This window comes from Brassica oleracea, chromosome C8 (genome assembly GCF_000695525.1).
Source record: "Brassica oleracea var. oleracea cultivar TO1000 chromosome C8, BOL, whole genome shotgun sequence".
NCBI classification, from domain to species: domain Eukaryota; kingdom Viridiplantae; phylum Streptophyta; class Magnoliopsida; order Brassicales; family Brassicaceae; genus Brassica; species Brassica oleracea.
In genome coordinates, this window is record NC_027755.1 from 40,557,501 (window position 1) to 40,571,857 (window position 14,357).

The window sequence follows — 14,357 nt, forward strand, 5'->3', positions numbered from 1 at the left end:
GATTTAGGGTTTAGGATTTGAGTTTAGGGTTTAGTATTAGAGCTTAGGATTTAGTGTTTTGTTGACAACATTTTTTTTTTGAATTTGTTTTTTATATATTATTTTTATTTATTTTTAAATTTTATTTTGAAAAAATAATATAATTTGCAAGTTATTTGATTTTCTTAATTAAAAGATAATAGATTTAAAATGACAATTTTCTATTGGCTGGTGAACCCAAGAATAACTCTTTATTTATTGTCTTCATGAGTGTTATGTCAACTCAGAAGTTTCCTCACAAATTTTGTCACAACGCTACAAAACCAAAACAGTTGCAATCCCCAACAGTTTTAAGCTTTTTGAATTAAAAATGTTACTCATTCCGTTCCTAAAAAGATCCATATTTTAAAAAAAACTTTTGTTTCAAAAAAATATACATATTTTATATTTTCAATGTAATTTTTATCAACTAATAATGAAAAATTGTGAAGTTCAAAAACATTAATTACATTTCTTAAAATCTTATTGATTTAAAAATATAGGAAATATGCATTTGTAGCTAAGTTTATAGCTAAGTTACATATGAAATATAGGAAATATGCATATATTGATAATATTGCAAAAAACTATGTATTTATATCTAAATTTTAATATGTTTTATTAAAAAGTGTAAAAATCCTAAAACATTATTTTTTTAGGAACAGATAGAATATTTATTATTGGTAGATCATGGGATAGCTAGGGTTTTATTTACTATTGGTAGATCATCAAATAAGAGAATATTTTTTTTATCAACAATAAGAAATAATATTAAATTGATAAGATACAAAAGATAAGTATGGTTTCATGAGTTAAATATTTATTTTATGGCGATAATGAATGGATAATTACGAATCGCGTTATTTAAGCTCATATAGGTTAAGGAAAATAGCTCAAAAACACAAATAAAAAGGAAATAATGAAACAAGGTCAAATAAAATTAGGAGGATTGCATCTCTCTGTCTATATATATAAAACTTGTTGCTTACTTTGGCATATTAAGAACCAAAAGTATAGTACAATGTTTTATCTTGATGAACAAACCGCAAATATACTAATTATAATCAGCCAGTCACAGCGTCCTCCGCCCACTTATACTATGAATGCAAAACTCAATACAGTGGGAGCGTCTTCTTCTTCATGTACGACAGATCCAACACCTGAGTGGTTACTGAAGTTGAAGACAGAAAAGAACGGAGCCGCAAAACTCAAGACAGTGGGAGCGTCTTCTTCTTCATGGACGACAGATCCAACACCTGAATGGTTACTGAAGTTGATGACAGAAAAGAACGGAGCCGAGCTGAAGAAGATCATAGAGAAGGAGCTGAGTGCATCCGATGTTAGCCGAGGTCACGACCGTCTCTCTATGCCTTGCAGCAACATCACTGACTTGGAATTTTTGAGCCCCATGGAACAAAGTATCATAGAAGACGATGAGGGGAAGAAGCACATGACTGGAGTTGTCGCGAAACTCGTGGTTAAACTTGTGGATTCTGATGTTTTAAAGGAGTTTGATGTGAATTTGAGGAGATGTAACATGCACAAGACACGGGGGAACCACAGTTTTGTTTACAGTTTGATTAGTTGGAAGCAGGTGGTCGAAGATGAAGGTTGCGGTCTAAAGAAAAGCGATAAGATTCGCCTCTGGTCTTTCCACTCTGATGGCAAACTCTATTTTGCTCTCACTACTCTTTCTCCTCCACCTCCTCCACCGTCTAGTGATTCCAGAGATTCCAAACCTGAAGAGATAATCTCTGCTTTAGTGATCGATGACAAGTCTGATGATGACTTGCCACCCAAGTAAGGAAGTGTTGCTTTCAGGGTCTAAGGTTTTTCTCAAATTTATTTTTTCTTAGGGCTTTTTGGGTTTATCTAGATATTTATTATGAATTTTGAGATTTTTAAGCGTGCTTTGATTCTATGAACATTTGATGATATCAATGGTTTAAAGAAGTTTTGGCAATGGTTATATTTAATTTACTATATGTCAAGATTTGTCAAGTGAAACAACATCAGCTAGGACATCCTCAAGATATCTTAACAAACGTTCCTTGTGATTTCTGATTATCCTGTTACGAAACCAAAACAAATACAAAAAGTTGAAGTACACATAAAGAGAATGAAACCTAGTTAGTTTTAGTTCACTTGACGCTGTATTTTTTAAAACCCTCTGATGGTCCCTCGGCGTCAAGAAACGTCTGTAGTTTATCCTAGGCAAAGTGATAGTTCTTCTTCAAAGAATTGTTAGTTTAATCTCTCATATTACTAATGAATTTGCACTTGCATACCGAAGTTACAAACTTCGCTCATGCTTCAAGATAGTATGCTTGTTGACCTCATCCTCTTTTAGGTAATATTAATAAGCATAGTTAAGTTCATTTCAGAACCCTTTTACATTCCGTGATATGTATTGTAATGTATGCATCACCTAAGTTATGATGGAAACCAAAACACCATATATTAGTGAACTCAAAATTTTCAGGACTTAATATTAGACTTAGTTACAACAGGTTTTTGTCAATTCAATTTTTCAGAAGGTTTCCTCACAAATTTTGTCAGAACACTACGAAAAAACACACACACACACACCATTGCAATCCTTTAACAGTTTTACGCTTTTTGAGTTAAAATGTTATTTATTATATATTGGTAGATCGTGGAATAGGTATTGTGTTATTTAGTATTGGTAGATCATCAAATGAGAAATAATATTCAGTTGATAAGATATAAAACATAAGAATGATTTTTTGAGTTACAATTCAGCAACAAGAGCCTTGTTTCAATATGGATTGTATTAAAGCCAAAAGAGAAAATGGCTCAAAAGAAGAGCAACATCAAAGAGAGATGTAAATAACCCAAATGATCAAGACTCCATAAGCCTATCCATTATGAGCTTCAAGACCGCTGGTGCATCAACCGTCACTGCCACTTTTACCGATGGTTTGTCAGTCCACTCGGTCACTTCCTCAAACCTGGTTCACATCACATGATTTCGGTGACCGCAAATATAAGTCCTAAGTTTTTTTTCTTTCTAATCTTCTTTACACAATTGGTTATGTAAACATTCTCTCTACTATATAGAACTTTTTTCATGAATCATACCTTTTTCGATTGTTGTACAGTAAAGTGAGTCCTCTAGTGATACCGTTAGTTTGCACTCTAACAACTCCTTCAGTATAAGTGAATAGAGAAGGAAGGAAAGCCGCAAGTATCGTTGTAGGATCATGAAGATAAACACCTACCGTGGAAAACAAGTTAACATAAGACCATTTAAACGCATAAGCTTTGTTACTTTTAAAGTCTTACAGAAAAAAATTATCAAATCATACCTTCAATCTCATAAGCGTCAAGATGATAAGAATAGTACACACCAAGGATTTTACAGAGGTATTGAGCTAATTTCCCGTTCGATGCTGCCAATTTGTCCCTATCATCAGCTAAATCAAGTAGAAACATAACAAAAAAAAAGAAGTTAATTCAGATGATAAGAGAGAATGTTATATAAACATTTGTATACATATGCAAAAACACCAAAGCAGGTAAAAAGATTTTCCAAATAACCTGTCAGAATAACTTGATGAGTCACGTTGATTCCCACAGCAATCACATCAGCACCACATGTGAACACAATATCCGCAGCTTCTGGATCACCAAAAATCTACACAAGAAGATAGTGGGTGATATATAAGCTAGTCACTAATGTGTATTAGGGTAATGTGTGAAATAACTTACATTAGCTTCTGATGCTGGATTCACATTTCCATTTACTGCAAATGCTCCACCAAGAAGAACAATTTGTCCAACATTTTTGGAAAACTCAGGATCAAGCTGAATAGCCTGCATCAAGGTAATAAAGTCTTAAATGAGATAGTGTGATATAGAGATAAGTAAGAACTAAATAAATGAGCATGAGAGAGTCTGACCAGTGCTATATTTGTGAGAGGTCCCAAAGCAACAACAGTGATTTCACCAGGGTGAAGCTTAGCTTGTTCAACTAAGAACTCAGGTGCAGATTTTTCAATTGGCTTCCCTTTAGGTGGAGGGAAGTTTTGGTTGCCAAGCCCATCTTTACCGTGAACGAAGTCAGCTATTCGAAGCTTTGTGCCATTCTTTGCAAAAAATGAAAAAAACAAGAACATGTCATCAACAATGTTAAGGCACAAACATCTGAGTTCAGCTCATTAGAAACATACAAAGGACATAAAAGTAGAAACATACCATGATAGTTTTATGTGTTCCTTCAGCTACAGGAATGTCTGTCCTACCCGCAACCTCCAACTAGTTAGATCCACACAAAAAGATGCTTACGTCATCTTATCATATAGTTATTCATTTTGATTAGGAGATCCAAACGTGAAGAGAATAAAGGATACCAAATGCAAGGCGTTACGAGTGGCGAGAGTGGTGTAAACGTTGCCGTAGATAGTAGTGAGTCCAATCACATCAACCTCTGGTGAGTTTAGCGCCACGAATATCGCCATTGCATCATCTACATAATCATCAAACACGGTGAAAGAAAAACCAAAATACAAACTTTTGAAAATTCTAGAAGATCCAAAAGACAGAAACAGAGACTGTTCATTGAGTGAGGCTAATCGGAATCGAATCCAATAAAAAAAAATCTTTTTATTTTTAATAAAGAAAGGAGATGATACGAAACCGATTCCAGGATCAGTATCGATGATAATCTTCTTGCTCTGCTCTCCCACCATCGCCACCGAACTTTGAGCAGAGAGTGGACCCAAACACCGTAAAGACACCACCTTTTATGTCCTTTTCTCTCTTTATCCCAAAAGTGCATTAAAATAAACAAAAAAGGCAAAAGAGTTCAATCGTATAAAAAGTGGGTCTGCGATCGTGTCTCTTTTTTGGCTTCTTCTTCTTACATCAGACAAGTACAAAATTCTCAGACACCGGTTATGTCTAATTTTAACCACTCAGGTTCGGTTTAGAGAAACTAGTACTAAACCGGAGAAAGAAACTTTTATTCGTACGACGTCGTATCATTCTTTCCATTCTTCCATTCTTAATTGGGTTTAACTTTAACGTTACTGAAGCTAAAATCATCACAACGCTAATCAAACTCTTTTTCCTTTATTACCAACATTAAAATATGTTTATCCATAATAAACAGTTTTTTAAAAAAAGGAAATTTTTTTATTCAAACGTCGTCGTATATTCTTTCCATGCTTAGTTGTGTTTAACTATACTGAAGCTAGAATGATCTCAACGCTATTTCCTTTTTTACTAACAGTAAAATTATGTTTATCGATAATAATAATAAAACGAGATAACTACAGAAATCGCTTCTGTAATATCAATTAGGAAAAGGAAAATAGCCTTTTTAATTAACAAACGAAAAAAAAGGAAATCCCAAATACTGATGGAATTGAGATATCTCTATCTCTATATATAGACTTTGTTTGGCTTGCTTTGGGAAAATTTAGAACACAAAGTAGAGAAAGAAAAAAAAGCTATACTAAGTACAATGATTAGTGATATTGAAGCCGCACATATACTAATTGCTCTTAGTCGTTCAAAACCTAGAGTTGTTGTGAAGACAATGGAGAAGGAGAATAGACTTCCTGTTCCAGTTCCAGTTCCAGTTCCAAAGCAGAAGAGATCTTCTTCTCGGAAGATGAGAAGAAGCTTTCCTATGCATCCTTCTTGCTCAACTGCTATAGTGGAATACGTGAGTCAAGAAGATGCATCTCCTCCCTTGCGCCGCAAGAAACGTCATCCTCCGTTTCCTCCTATTGCAAAACAACCTAAGAAGAAGGCAAAAGTAGTAGCCGCTTCTTCGTGGGCGTCAGAGCCAACTCCTGATTGGTTGTTGAAGTTGGTGGAGGGAGAGGAGGATGAGCCGAAGAGGATCATAGAGAAGGAACTGAGTGCAACCGATGTTAACCATAATCACAACCGTCTCTCCATGCCTTGCAGCAAAATCATCGACTTGGAATTTTTGAGCATTGCGGAACAAGGGCTCATAGAAGTAGATGAGGGGAAGAAGCACAAGACTGGAGTTAACGCGAGACTCGTGGTTAAATTCGTGGATTCTGATGTTTTAAAGAAGTTTAGTGTGAATTTGAGGAGATGGAAGATGCCTAAGGAGAAAGGGAGCCCCACTTTTATTTACAATTTGGTCACAGGGTGGAATAAAGTGGTCGAAGGTTGTGGTCTAGGTGAGAATGATAAGATTAGAATCTGGTCTTTCCACTCTGATGGTGAACTCTGTTTTGCTCTTGTCCTCGATACTCCTGCTCCTCTTAGCCATCCTCTTCTTCTTCTTCCTCCTCCAAGTGATTCAGAAGATGCCAATCCTGAGGAGATGAGCTCTGCTTTAGTGATCTATGACAAGTCTAATGATGACTTGCAACCCAAGTAATAAAGTATTGCTTTTCAGGGTCTAAGGCTTTTCTGAGGTTTTAGTTTTTTTTTTGCAGGGTGTTTGTGTTTGGCTTTTCTCAGACTGTGTTCTGGGTAGTTTTGTTTTCTTCGGTTTTTTTAAGGAATTTTTAGATTTTTATGTGTGCTAGCTTCTGTAAACATTTGATGATATCAATGATTAAGGAAGTTTTGGCAAAGATTATATTTAATTTACTATATGTCTCTCAACAAAGTCAAAACTGAAAACGCATCAAGATTTGTCAAGTGAAACAACATCAGCTAAGATTTAATATGGTTTGCTATGTCCACACACAAAACAAAAAAGAGTGAAACCTAGTTAGTTTAGTTCACTTGATGTTGTAATTAGTAAAACCTTCTTATAATCACTCGTTATATGATCCATCATTTGCTACTAATGTCGTAATATCAGACATGCAAGTTGATTCATGAAGGCTCTTGAAGAGAGAGATGGCATTGTCAGCCTTTAACCCCCATAACTTTTAACTATTCGTAAAAATATCCCTAAAACTTTAGCATGTGACATTAACAAGCATAAATGTTTCTTATATCAGACATGCAAATTTCATTAGAAGAAAAATAACTTTGTTTAAGTTAAATCAAATTTTCATTTATTTCCTTTCTTTATAGATCTTCTGAAGCACTATGAACTGCAGCATTACACATCCCAGGATTCCTCAAACACCACAACGGCTGAATAGGTTCAGCACCAATCCCTCTCTTAACCATTCTATACCTCCAACGGTTTAACCGATCCAAAGCCTCACCACATCTCTTCACACCTCTCTCATCTCTATTCCCTGACCACAAACTCTCAGCAAACGCTGAGGCACGTGGCCACAGCCTTGAGTCCAATACCGTAGGGTCAGCTTGCTCTGACCACAACGCTACCTCTCCTCCTAACACCAGCTTCCTCTCTTCCTCATCGACCAAACCATCCGTTATATCATAGTTGTATATGGTCTGCCACGTCTTAAACGGTGCACACCAAGACCCTCCATCACTGCTACCACCGCGTCCTTGCTGATCATATTGACTATCGTTCCCTAGAAACCCGCCGTGACCACAGTCTAAGTAGTAGTACTCTGACGAAGATACAATTACTCTGTAACCAGCAGCTACTATTCTCTTAGTGTTCACAGGACCGTTGTTCCAAGTCTGCAAGATTGTGTGGTCTTTAGGAAGAAATGAAGATTCCACCTTGATTTGTGCATCCAACAGAACATCTTCCCAGTAAACAGCTGTCCTGTTCTGTGACACAATGTAAGGTAACGCCGAGTTTATGTACTTTTCAAGAAGCTGGCTTAGTGTTCCACCAAAGGACAAGAAGGAAGTGATTGCAGGGTCTGTTTTCCAGCAGCCTGGGATGACTTCATCTCCACCTCCATGAAAGAAAGGCTCAGGGAATAGCTTAGCAACATCTTGTATAACGTTTTGAACAACTTCATATGTCTTTGGGTTCAAGGGGTTAAGCTGACCAGTTCCCGGTTCACTAGCTAACCGCTCCTCCCAGCTTTTTCCAGCTGGCCACCAGAACATGTTTGCACATGTGACTATGTCCGGGTAAGCTTCTCCCCATGAACCTGTATGGCCTGTAAAAAGTATCCATTAGAGCAAAGCTATGTTAGCAAATAGCTTCTCCCCATGATCCCGCCGGTTTTATCGGGTTTTTAAATAATGGATATTTCTTAAAACCCAAACCGAATTTACTTATCGGGTTTTTCGGTTTGATCATGGGTTGGGTATAAAAACACTGCAAATAAGGCACTGAGTGACACTCACCAGGAGTGTCTATTTCAGGAAGAACTCTAACACCATGCTCCAAACCAAACTGAACAATCATTGAGACATCTTCAGGAGCGTATACCATGTCCGGTCCATAAGATCCCTTTGCAGCAAGTGAAGGCTCAGAAGGAAGCACCAATGGGAAAGAATGTGAATCAGTAATGTGCCAATGGAACACATTGAGTTTGTTTGCACTCATAGCTTTGATGGTCCTTGTTATATCCTCTACTCCATAGTAGTTCCTTGATGTATCTAGCAACACCCCTCTATGACCAAACAAAGGAGAATCCTGAATATAGATTCGAACTGGTACACACAACTCAGGAGCTTTTCCCCAAGTTATTTGAGAGAATGTCTCAAGGCCATGCATAGCTCCCCAAACCGAATGAGCTGATAAGTGAGCTGAGGAGCTTTTAAAGGGGATGGAGAGGGTGTAAGACTCGTTAACACCGTGGTGAAGGGGAAGAGAAAGATCTGTGATAGTGACTACAAGTTTGCTTAAGTTGTAGCGTTTGATAAGTTTGATGGAGTTGGTAATGTGAGGAGAGTAATTCTCTGAGTGGATCAGGTTGTGGTAGCGTGTAACGGAGGCTGAAAGGTGTTGGTGTTGAGGGGAAATGATGGTGAAGTCTGGAGAGAGGGTGATGCCTTTATGTTGAGGCCATGATAGAAATCTTGGCTTTGGCCATATGTTGATAGGTATGGCAGAGGAGAGCCAAGGAGAAAGAAGCCAGACAAAGAAGACCAGTAGCACATGAAACTTGGGGAACGTAGGCATGACTTTTCCAGTTTAAGACGAGTAAGTGCTGTTCCTGACTTTAACCACAAGGCGTTTCAACTATCATTGGTATTCACAAGTCACATATAATCTGCAAAAATAGAGGAACCAAGTATAGTAATTGCATCAAAGAATACATCAAGAAAGGTGAGAGTTAGATGACTATAGTGGAGGAAGCAAAGAGGACAGACAGATTAAACATTTACAAACAGGAAGCAGAAGTAAGAAAGAGATCCAAGTGCTAAAGTGTTCAAAACTAGTGACTTAAAAAGGCACTCTGAAGCAGATCCCAGAAGATGATACCTCTAAAACGAGCTTTGAACTTTCTATAAGTAGTTGGAGTTGCAGAGAAGCGTTCAGAGAGGGATATAAAACTTACAGTAGTGGAGGCGAACGACGACGAAGGCTAGTTGATGAAATGCAATAAATAAATATGTGGACTACTTCACTTCCGGATAATAAGATCTGGATTGAGAGTGATGCATTCATTACCCTTAACCCTTAAATGTGTAAACGACAAAAAAAATATTATTAATTTGTGGGTAACAAAAGAATCTTCTTTATCTTTTGTTAAGAATTAAATATGGTCAATTATCCTAAAGGGACTATTTTTAAATTTTGGTCACAAAAATAGACCATGAAAAAATAATGACCAAAATATTTTATTTAATAGATAAAAAGATTCTAATACATTAGATATATAAAAGGAATAAAAAATAAATAATAAATAATAAAAAATAATTTTTTTATAGTTTTACATTATATGTTTTCAAATTCGAACTTTTTATAAAATTATTTAAAAAAAAATAATTTTCGAAACTTTTTTTTATTTTTTTTCAAATTTTCTTTTTGTAATTTGAAAATACTTTTTAAAACTATTTTAAAAATTTTTATTTTCAAATTTTTAATATTTATTTTTTATTTTATAAAATTTTAAACATCTATCCCGAATCTTCATCCTTTAACTCTAAACCTTAAGGTTTGGATTAGTTAACTCTATAGGTATAAATGTATATTTACCTCTTTAAAAAAATATTTTGGTCATTTTGATCCTTAAAATCTATATTTGTCAAAACAAAACTTTTTAGTGCTATTTAGGATATTTATCATTCGTGTTTTCTTTACTTTTGTCGACATGTTGTTTTATTTGTATTAGTAGTAGATTCGTAGTAATTTATCTGGCCACTGTTGTACTATATTTTACATCTAATGAATAGAAATGTTGACTAAAAATATAATAAGTGACTCGTTACAAAACAAAATTGATGTTTAGGATTTGCACACGTATTGAATATGAATTAAATATATACTTTAATTTATTGGTTTTTGTTAGTTTTATTTGTTTCTCAATAAAGTTTTATCACTTTTGTTTTTAGAATTTAATTTATGTTTTAGTTTTAAAAATAAAATACATTAATCAAAAATAGAACATCAACATTTGTATACAAAGAAACTAAAACATCAATGATTTGAATACGAATAGAGTATGCGTAAATGTAACTGTCTCAGTAACAATCCATTTGGAGGTGGAGTTAAGAGTCTAAGACGACTCGTGATGCTGAGCCATTTATGAAGTCTATGTTCGAATAGATGGGCATGATAATGAAGAGGAACACCAATATGGAATTCACAGTTAATGGGTTCCATTATACGCATGTACTCTTTGAAACTGTTTTTTATTAGCCAAAGAGAATGTGAATGATCTTGGAAAGCGAACTCTATTCAGTTTAAAGAAACTTCCAATTTTCTCATTGTGAAACTAATTTTATTCTTCTCAGCTCAAATCCATTTTACTATATCTTTTTATGCCTATAATCGTACTTCAACTATGATCACCACAAGATACTTAACAACACAAGAAATAATAAATCGATGGCTGTTTAAATAATTATTTATAAGAAAAACTATTCTTACGGTAAAAAAGGTTAACGAGGGACATTGATGATTTATGAAGAAGTACTTGTGATCTTTCTGTTAGAGACTACAATGTTGCCTTGAAGACTAGAATGTTACTTTGAACAGCTGTACGTTCGATTTTCACTTTCCCACATGTTACATACATGTTATCATAAGAATTTACAAGTAATGAATGATCTACATTTTCCGCACAATAAAATAGAAGTATCATTTCGCAAGGGTTAGCTCAATTCAATTAAGCACCCAAAAAAAGGATTAGCTCAGTTCAAAAAATTCTCAAACTGAAGAGCCAAAGAAGTATCAAATGTATCAAATTATTAAAAGGAAGTTTTATTTTTTCATAAATGCTAGTCCTGGTCAAAGATCTTTTAAGGCAAGGGTATATATTGTTAAGGGATAATGCATATGTTAAGTTGCTAGATCACGATAAATCTGCTTAGAAGACTTTATCTTCTTTCTATTTTTAGCTTTACATAGACTAAGACCATAAATCTCTCCTTCAAGATCTCTTCTTACGAAACCTTTCCTGTATTTTTTCAAGATTTGTATGCCTTAACGTAGCATTAAAAGGGAAAAAAGAGAAAGAAGTTCCAATAAAAATATATTGTACCAAGGAAATTACAAAAACAAAAGGTGAGTGATCTCGAAACCCTATGTTTGTTCTTTGGAGTCCTACGAGAAACATGCAGTTTCCGTTAATCCGAAATACACTTTTTCATCTCTATCTATGCATATGTTTTGTTTTGTCTCCACAAACATGTCTCACTGGTTTCTCTTTTTACTCATTAATATTCTAAAACATTCAAATTTTTTGTGGGGGATAAACTAAACTTTGCTCTCTAAAAATCATTTTTAAGAGTCTATAAATTAAAAAAATCCCTTGTGTTACTTAGTCCGATCTTGTTTGTCTCTTTATTGTCTGAAAAGCTTTGAGACTGTTTTCATATTGTTTAAAATCTATAAGTAGCTTTGGCTTATTTTTCTTTTGTAAAAGACGCACAGAAGAATAAATTCGAAGACATAAAGAGAGAGATGGAAAGTAATGGTGGAGCAGGAGAAGTAAGAAGAGTGAGATTAGTTTATTTCCTCAGCCGTTCCGGTCATGTTGACCAGCCTCATCTTTTGTCTGTTCATCATATCTCTCGTAACGGTGTCTTCCTTCGAGGTTAATCCTCTCTTCTAAATTTCATTTTCTTCTCTTAATCTCTTTTATTTTGAATAATCTCATCTAAACTCGTGTTAAAAACGTAGATGTGAAGCGATGGTTAGCGGGTGTACGAGGCGATGCGATGCCAGACGCATATTCTTGGTCGTGTAAGAGGTACAAATTGTCACATTCTCGATCAATAATTATGATATTTACCGATTTCTATATGTGCCAATGGTTTGAATATGGTTCTTGTGATATACAGGAGATATAAGAACGGATATGTATGGCAAGATTTATTGGATGATGATCTTATTACACCAATCTCGGACAACGAATATGTCCTAAAAGGATCTGAGATTCTTCTAAAACCTCCAAAGGGTATGTCACGTAACTATCTCTAAGTTCCATAAACTTTGATTAGTAAGGCTTCTTTAACTAATGGTTATTTAAAACAGAGGATTCTCTTCAGGCGGCAAAGAAAGCTTGGGACACAAGAAACGGTGGTGACTGCGGAATAGCCGCTAAGATGATCCACAAAGAATCTCCGGTATTCTGCTCTCAGAGATCTACGGCTACAACGTCGACAGTTACTGATGAATCCACCACGAACGTAGAAGACGTGGTCGTTCTGAAACCAGACAGGGAAAAAGTATCCGGTGAACGAGACGTTTCGACGGGAAACGGGTCGGGTCGACCCAGTGTATCGTCCTCGACGTCTTCGTCTTCGAGTTTTATTAAGAGTAAGAGCTATTCGAGCTTGCGTGCCTCCCATGTGCTAAGGAACTTGATGAAGTGTGGTGGTATGGACACAAACGATGTCGTTTTGGTGCCTTTGACTAAGTCTGCGTCTGGGGCTTTTGGTGCGGCATGGGAAGATGAACGCAGATTCCAATACCACCAACAGCAGAATGCTCGGTATGCTCCAAAATACTAATTACATTGATTATTTAATAAGTTAATCAAGTAGTTGTCTTATTATTTAATACTTTCAAATTTGTTACTTTTTAGTTGTTAATGCCACATATTAGTGGGACTAATCTTTGGTGTATAATATATTTACAACCATTACGTTTTGGCTGAATGTTTCTCGCTCTCAAGCTATATTATATTTTATCATCTAGGCCTAATATCATATTAATAATTTGAATCAATTGGTCACGTTTTCTTGGTTATAGGAAAAGTTTAGAAGGGGCATGGAGTAGCATAAAGATGAATGAGACAATTGAGTTATGTAAACCAAAGGTGGCTTCAAGCAAGCCTACTATGGCTCCATTATGCTCGTAAGCCTCACTCTTTTCATCACTTAGTGATATTGTGGCGATTCATATAATTAAAACGAATGATCAATGATGATTCATAATATAGGCAATGTGGGAAGTCATTCAAACCAGAGAAGATGCATTCACACATGAAATTGTGTCCAAAGATGAAAAGTCCATCAGCGAGGAATGATTTGATGATGGGAAATAATGTCGTTAAACCGACGCATCAACGGTGCAGAAACATTCATGGAAATCCATCAGGACATCCACGTCTAGTCAGGACTATTCTGAAAGAATGATGCTGTTTAGTTATTGTTGATTTTCTAGTTTAGCGAATTTTTGTTTGATGAAGCACAAACCCTTGTTCAAAAAATCAGGAGGTATTTGGTCATCACACACTGGATTTGGATAATCTAATTGAATATTTTAGTAACTATTGGGTCACAATTTGAAAAATTATGTTTTAGAAATCATTTGAAGTAACTTAGCAAGTCAGGTCAAGAAAGTGCAGTCGAAAATATTGATATTATTATTTAGAAATGTTATTAGTTAACTGGTTGAAGCATTGAGAAATGAGCATGATAGAGTTGTTGAAGTATTACTTCGACAGGTTCCATCTCTTGGCGTTGATGCTAATGGCGAACTTCTATGCAAAACCATCTTAGAAAACAATGTGGCGTTACTTCAGAGTCTCTTAAAACAGAACACGAACCACAACTCGAGAAATAGGGCTGAACAAACTCCTATACACATTGCAGCAGCTAAAGTGCTTGTATCATATGGGGCAGATCTCAACTACTGAAATAAAAATGAAAAACTCAGTTTGTCTATCCTTCCAATTATGCTTTGTTTTTCTTATCTCTAGCTGGGGACGTCCATCTCACCACGTGCATCTTCTACCATCAAGCTTCTGATTCTCACGGACTTGGGGAAATAAAGAACAGTTGGCTATCTAACATTCCGATCAGTGACAAGAACTTGAGGGAAATGGGGATTGCGCAGATGTACGCTGTATCACTCTACTATGCTTCAGTGTCGCTGT

The 14,357-nt window shown here is 35.6% G+C and overlaps 5 protein-coding genes across 7 annotated transcripts; 3 read left to right on the forward strand and 2 right to left on the reverse strand.

The window, feature by feature from the left end:
* Positions 1 to 1,117: 1,117 nt before the first annotated feature.
* Positions 1,118 to 1,938, forward strand: LOC106309404 (B3 domain-containing protein At2g24670-like). Its single transcript, XM_013746430.1, has one exon. It carries the CDS (start codon positions 1,118 to 1,120, stop codon positions 1,820 to 1,822), a length of 705 nt encoding a protein of 234 aa, XP_013601884.1. The 3' UTR covers positions 1,823 to 1,938.
* Positions 1,939 to 2,717: 779 nt separating this feature from the next.
* Positions 2,718 to 4,772, reverse strand: LOC106309879 (probable uridine nucleosidase 2). Its single transcript, XM_013747022.1, has 9 exons — positions 4,679 to 4,772; positions 4,392 to 4,507; positions 4,237 to 4,296; positions 3,942 to 4,127; positions 3,751 to 3,855; positions 3,580 to 3,676; positions 3,348 to 3,455; positions 3,121 to 3,256; positions 2,718 to 2,990 (listed from the first exon to the last, which is right to left on the reverse strand). Exons 1-9 carry the CDS (start codon positions 4,728 to 4,730, stop codon positions 2,882 to 2,884), a joined length of 969 nt encoding a protein of 322 aa, XP_013602476.1. The 5' UTR covers positions 4,731 to 4,772; the 3' UTR covers positions 2,718 to 2,881.
* A 721-nt stretch (positions 4,773 to 5,493) lies between these two features.
* On the forward strand, positions 5,494 to 6,403 carry LOC106311248 (B3 domain-containing protein At2g24670-like). Its single transcript, XM_013748461.1, has one exon. The coding sequence runs from the start codon at positions 5,507 to 5,509 to the stop codon at positions 6,401 to 6,403; it is 897 nt and encodes a 298-aa protein (XP_013603915.1). The 5' UTR covers positions 5,494 to 5,506.
* Positions 6,404 to 6,910: 507 nt separating this feature from the next.
* LOC106312424 (beta-hexosaminidase 2) lies at positions 6,911 to 9,451 on the reverse strand. 3 transcript variants are annotated; one of them, XM_013749947.1, is made up of 3 exons: positions 9,366 to 9,451; positions 8,206 to 9,077; positions 6,911 to 8,015 (listed from the first exon to the last, which is right to left on the reverse strand). In XM_013749947.1, the coding sequence occupies exons 2-3, from the start codon at positions 8,984 to 8,986 to the stop codon at positions 7,048 to 7,050; spliced, it is 1,749 nt and encodes a 582-aa protein (XP_013605401.1). In that variant the 5' UTR covers positions 8,987 to 9,077; positions 9,366 to 9,451; the 3' UTR covers positions 6,911 to 7,047. The 3 variants fall into 3 exon arrangements, with proteins under 3 accessions (XP_013605401.1, XP_013605399.1, XP_013605400.1); XM_013749945.1 differs by having other exon boundaries at positions 9,290 to 9,381; XM_013749946.1 differs by lacking the exon at positions 9,366 to 9,451 and having other exon boundaries at positions 8,206 to 9,283.
* Positions 9,452 to 11,504: 2,053 nt separating this feature from the next.
* LOC106311022 lies at positions 11,505 to 13,711 on the forward strand. The gene is made up of 7 exons (XM_013748253.1): positions 11,505 to 11,536; positions 11,898 to 12,068; positions 12,155 to 12,224; positions 12,316 to 12,431; positions 12,509 to 12,968; positions 13,229 to 13,333; positions 13,419 to 13,711. The coding sequence occupies exons 2-7, from the start codon at positions 11,936 to 11,938 to the stop codon at positions 13,612 to 13,614; spliced, it is 1,080 nt and encodes a 359-aa protein (XP_013603707.1). The 5' UTR covers positions 11,505 to 11,536; positions 11,898 to 11,935; the 3' UTR covers positions 13,615 to 13,711.
* The last annotated feature ends 646 nt before the right edge of the window (positions 13,712 to 14,357 follow it).

What these genes read in the sequence shown, in the direction of transcription:
- LOC106309404 (XM_013746430.1), top strand. Translation starts at nt 1,118, where the DNA reads ATGAATGCAAAACTCAATACAGTGGGAGCGTCTTCTTCTTCATGTACG.
- LOC106309879 (XM_013747022.1), bottom strand. Translation starts at nt 4,730, where the DNA reads ATGGTGGGAGAGCAGAGCAAGAAGATTATCATCGATACTGATCCTGGA. An exon ending in TCATCAAGTTATTCTGACAG is followed by an intron (nt 3,456 to 3,579) that starts GTTATTTGGAAA and finishes TACTTGATTTAG; the next exon opens with CTGATGATAGGGACAAATTG. An exon ending in CTGTACAACAATCGAAAAAG is followed by an intron (nt 2,991 to 3,120) that starts GTATGATTCATG and finishes GATGTGAACCAG; the next exon opens with GTTTGAGGAAGTGACCGAGT.
- LOC106312424 (XM_013749947.1), bottom strand. Translation starts at nt 8,986, where the DNA reads ATGCCTACGTTCCCCAAGTTTCATGTGCTACTGGTCTTCTTTGTCTGG. An exon ending in TCCTGAAATAGACACTCCTG is followed by an intron (nt 8,016 to 8,205) that starts GTGAGTGTCACT and finishes TACTTTTTACAG; the next exon opens with GCCATACAGGTTCATGGGGA.
- LOC106311022 (XM_013748253.1), top strand. Translation starts at nt 11,936, where the DNA reads ATGGAAAGTAATGGTGGAGCAGGAGAAGTAAGAAGAGTGAGATTAGTT. An exon ending in TATTCTTGGTCGTGTAAGAG is followed by an intron (nt 12,225 to 12,315) that starts GTACAAATTGTC and finishes TGTGATATACAG; the next exon opens with GAGATATAAGAACGGATATG. An exon ending in TCTTCTAAAACCTCCAAAGG is followed by an intron (nt 12,432 to 12,508) that starts GTATGTCACGTA and finishes TATTTAAAACAG; the next exon opens with AGGATTCTCTTCAGGCGGCA.
- LOC106311248 (XM_013748461.1), top strand. Translation starts at nt 5,507, where the DNA reads ATGATTAGTGATATTGAAGCCGCACATATACTAATTGCTCTTAGTCGT.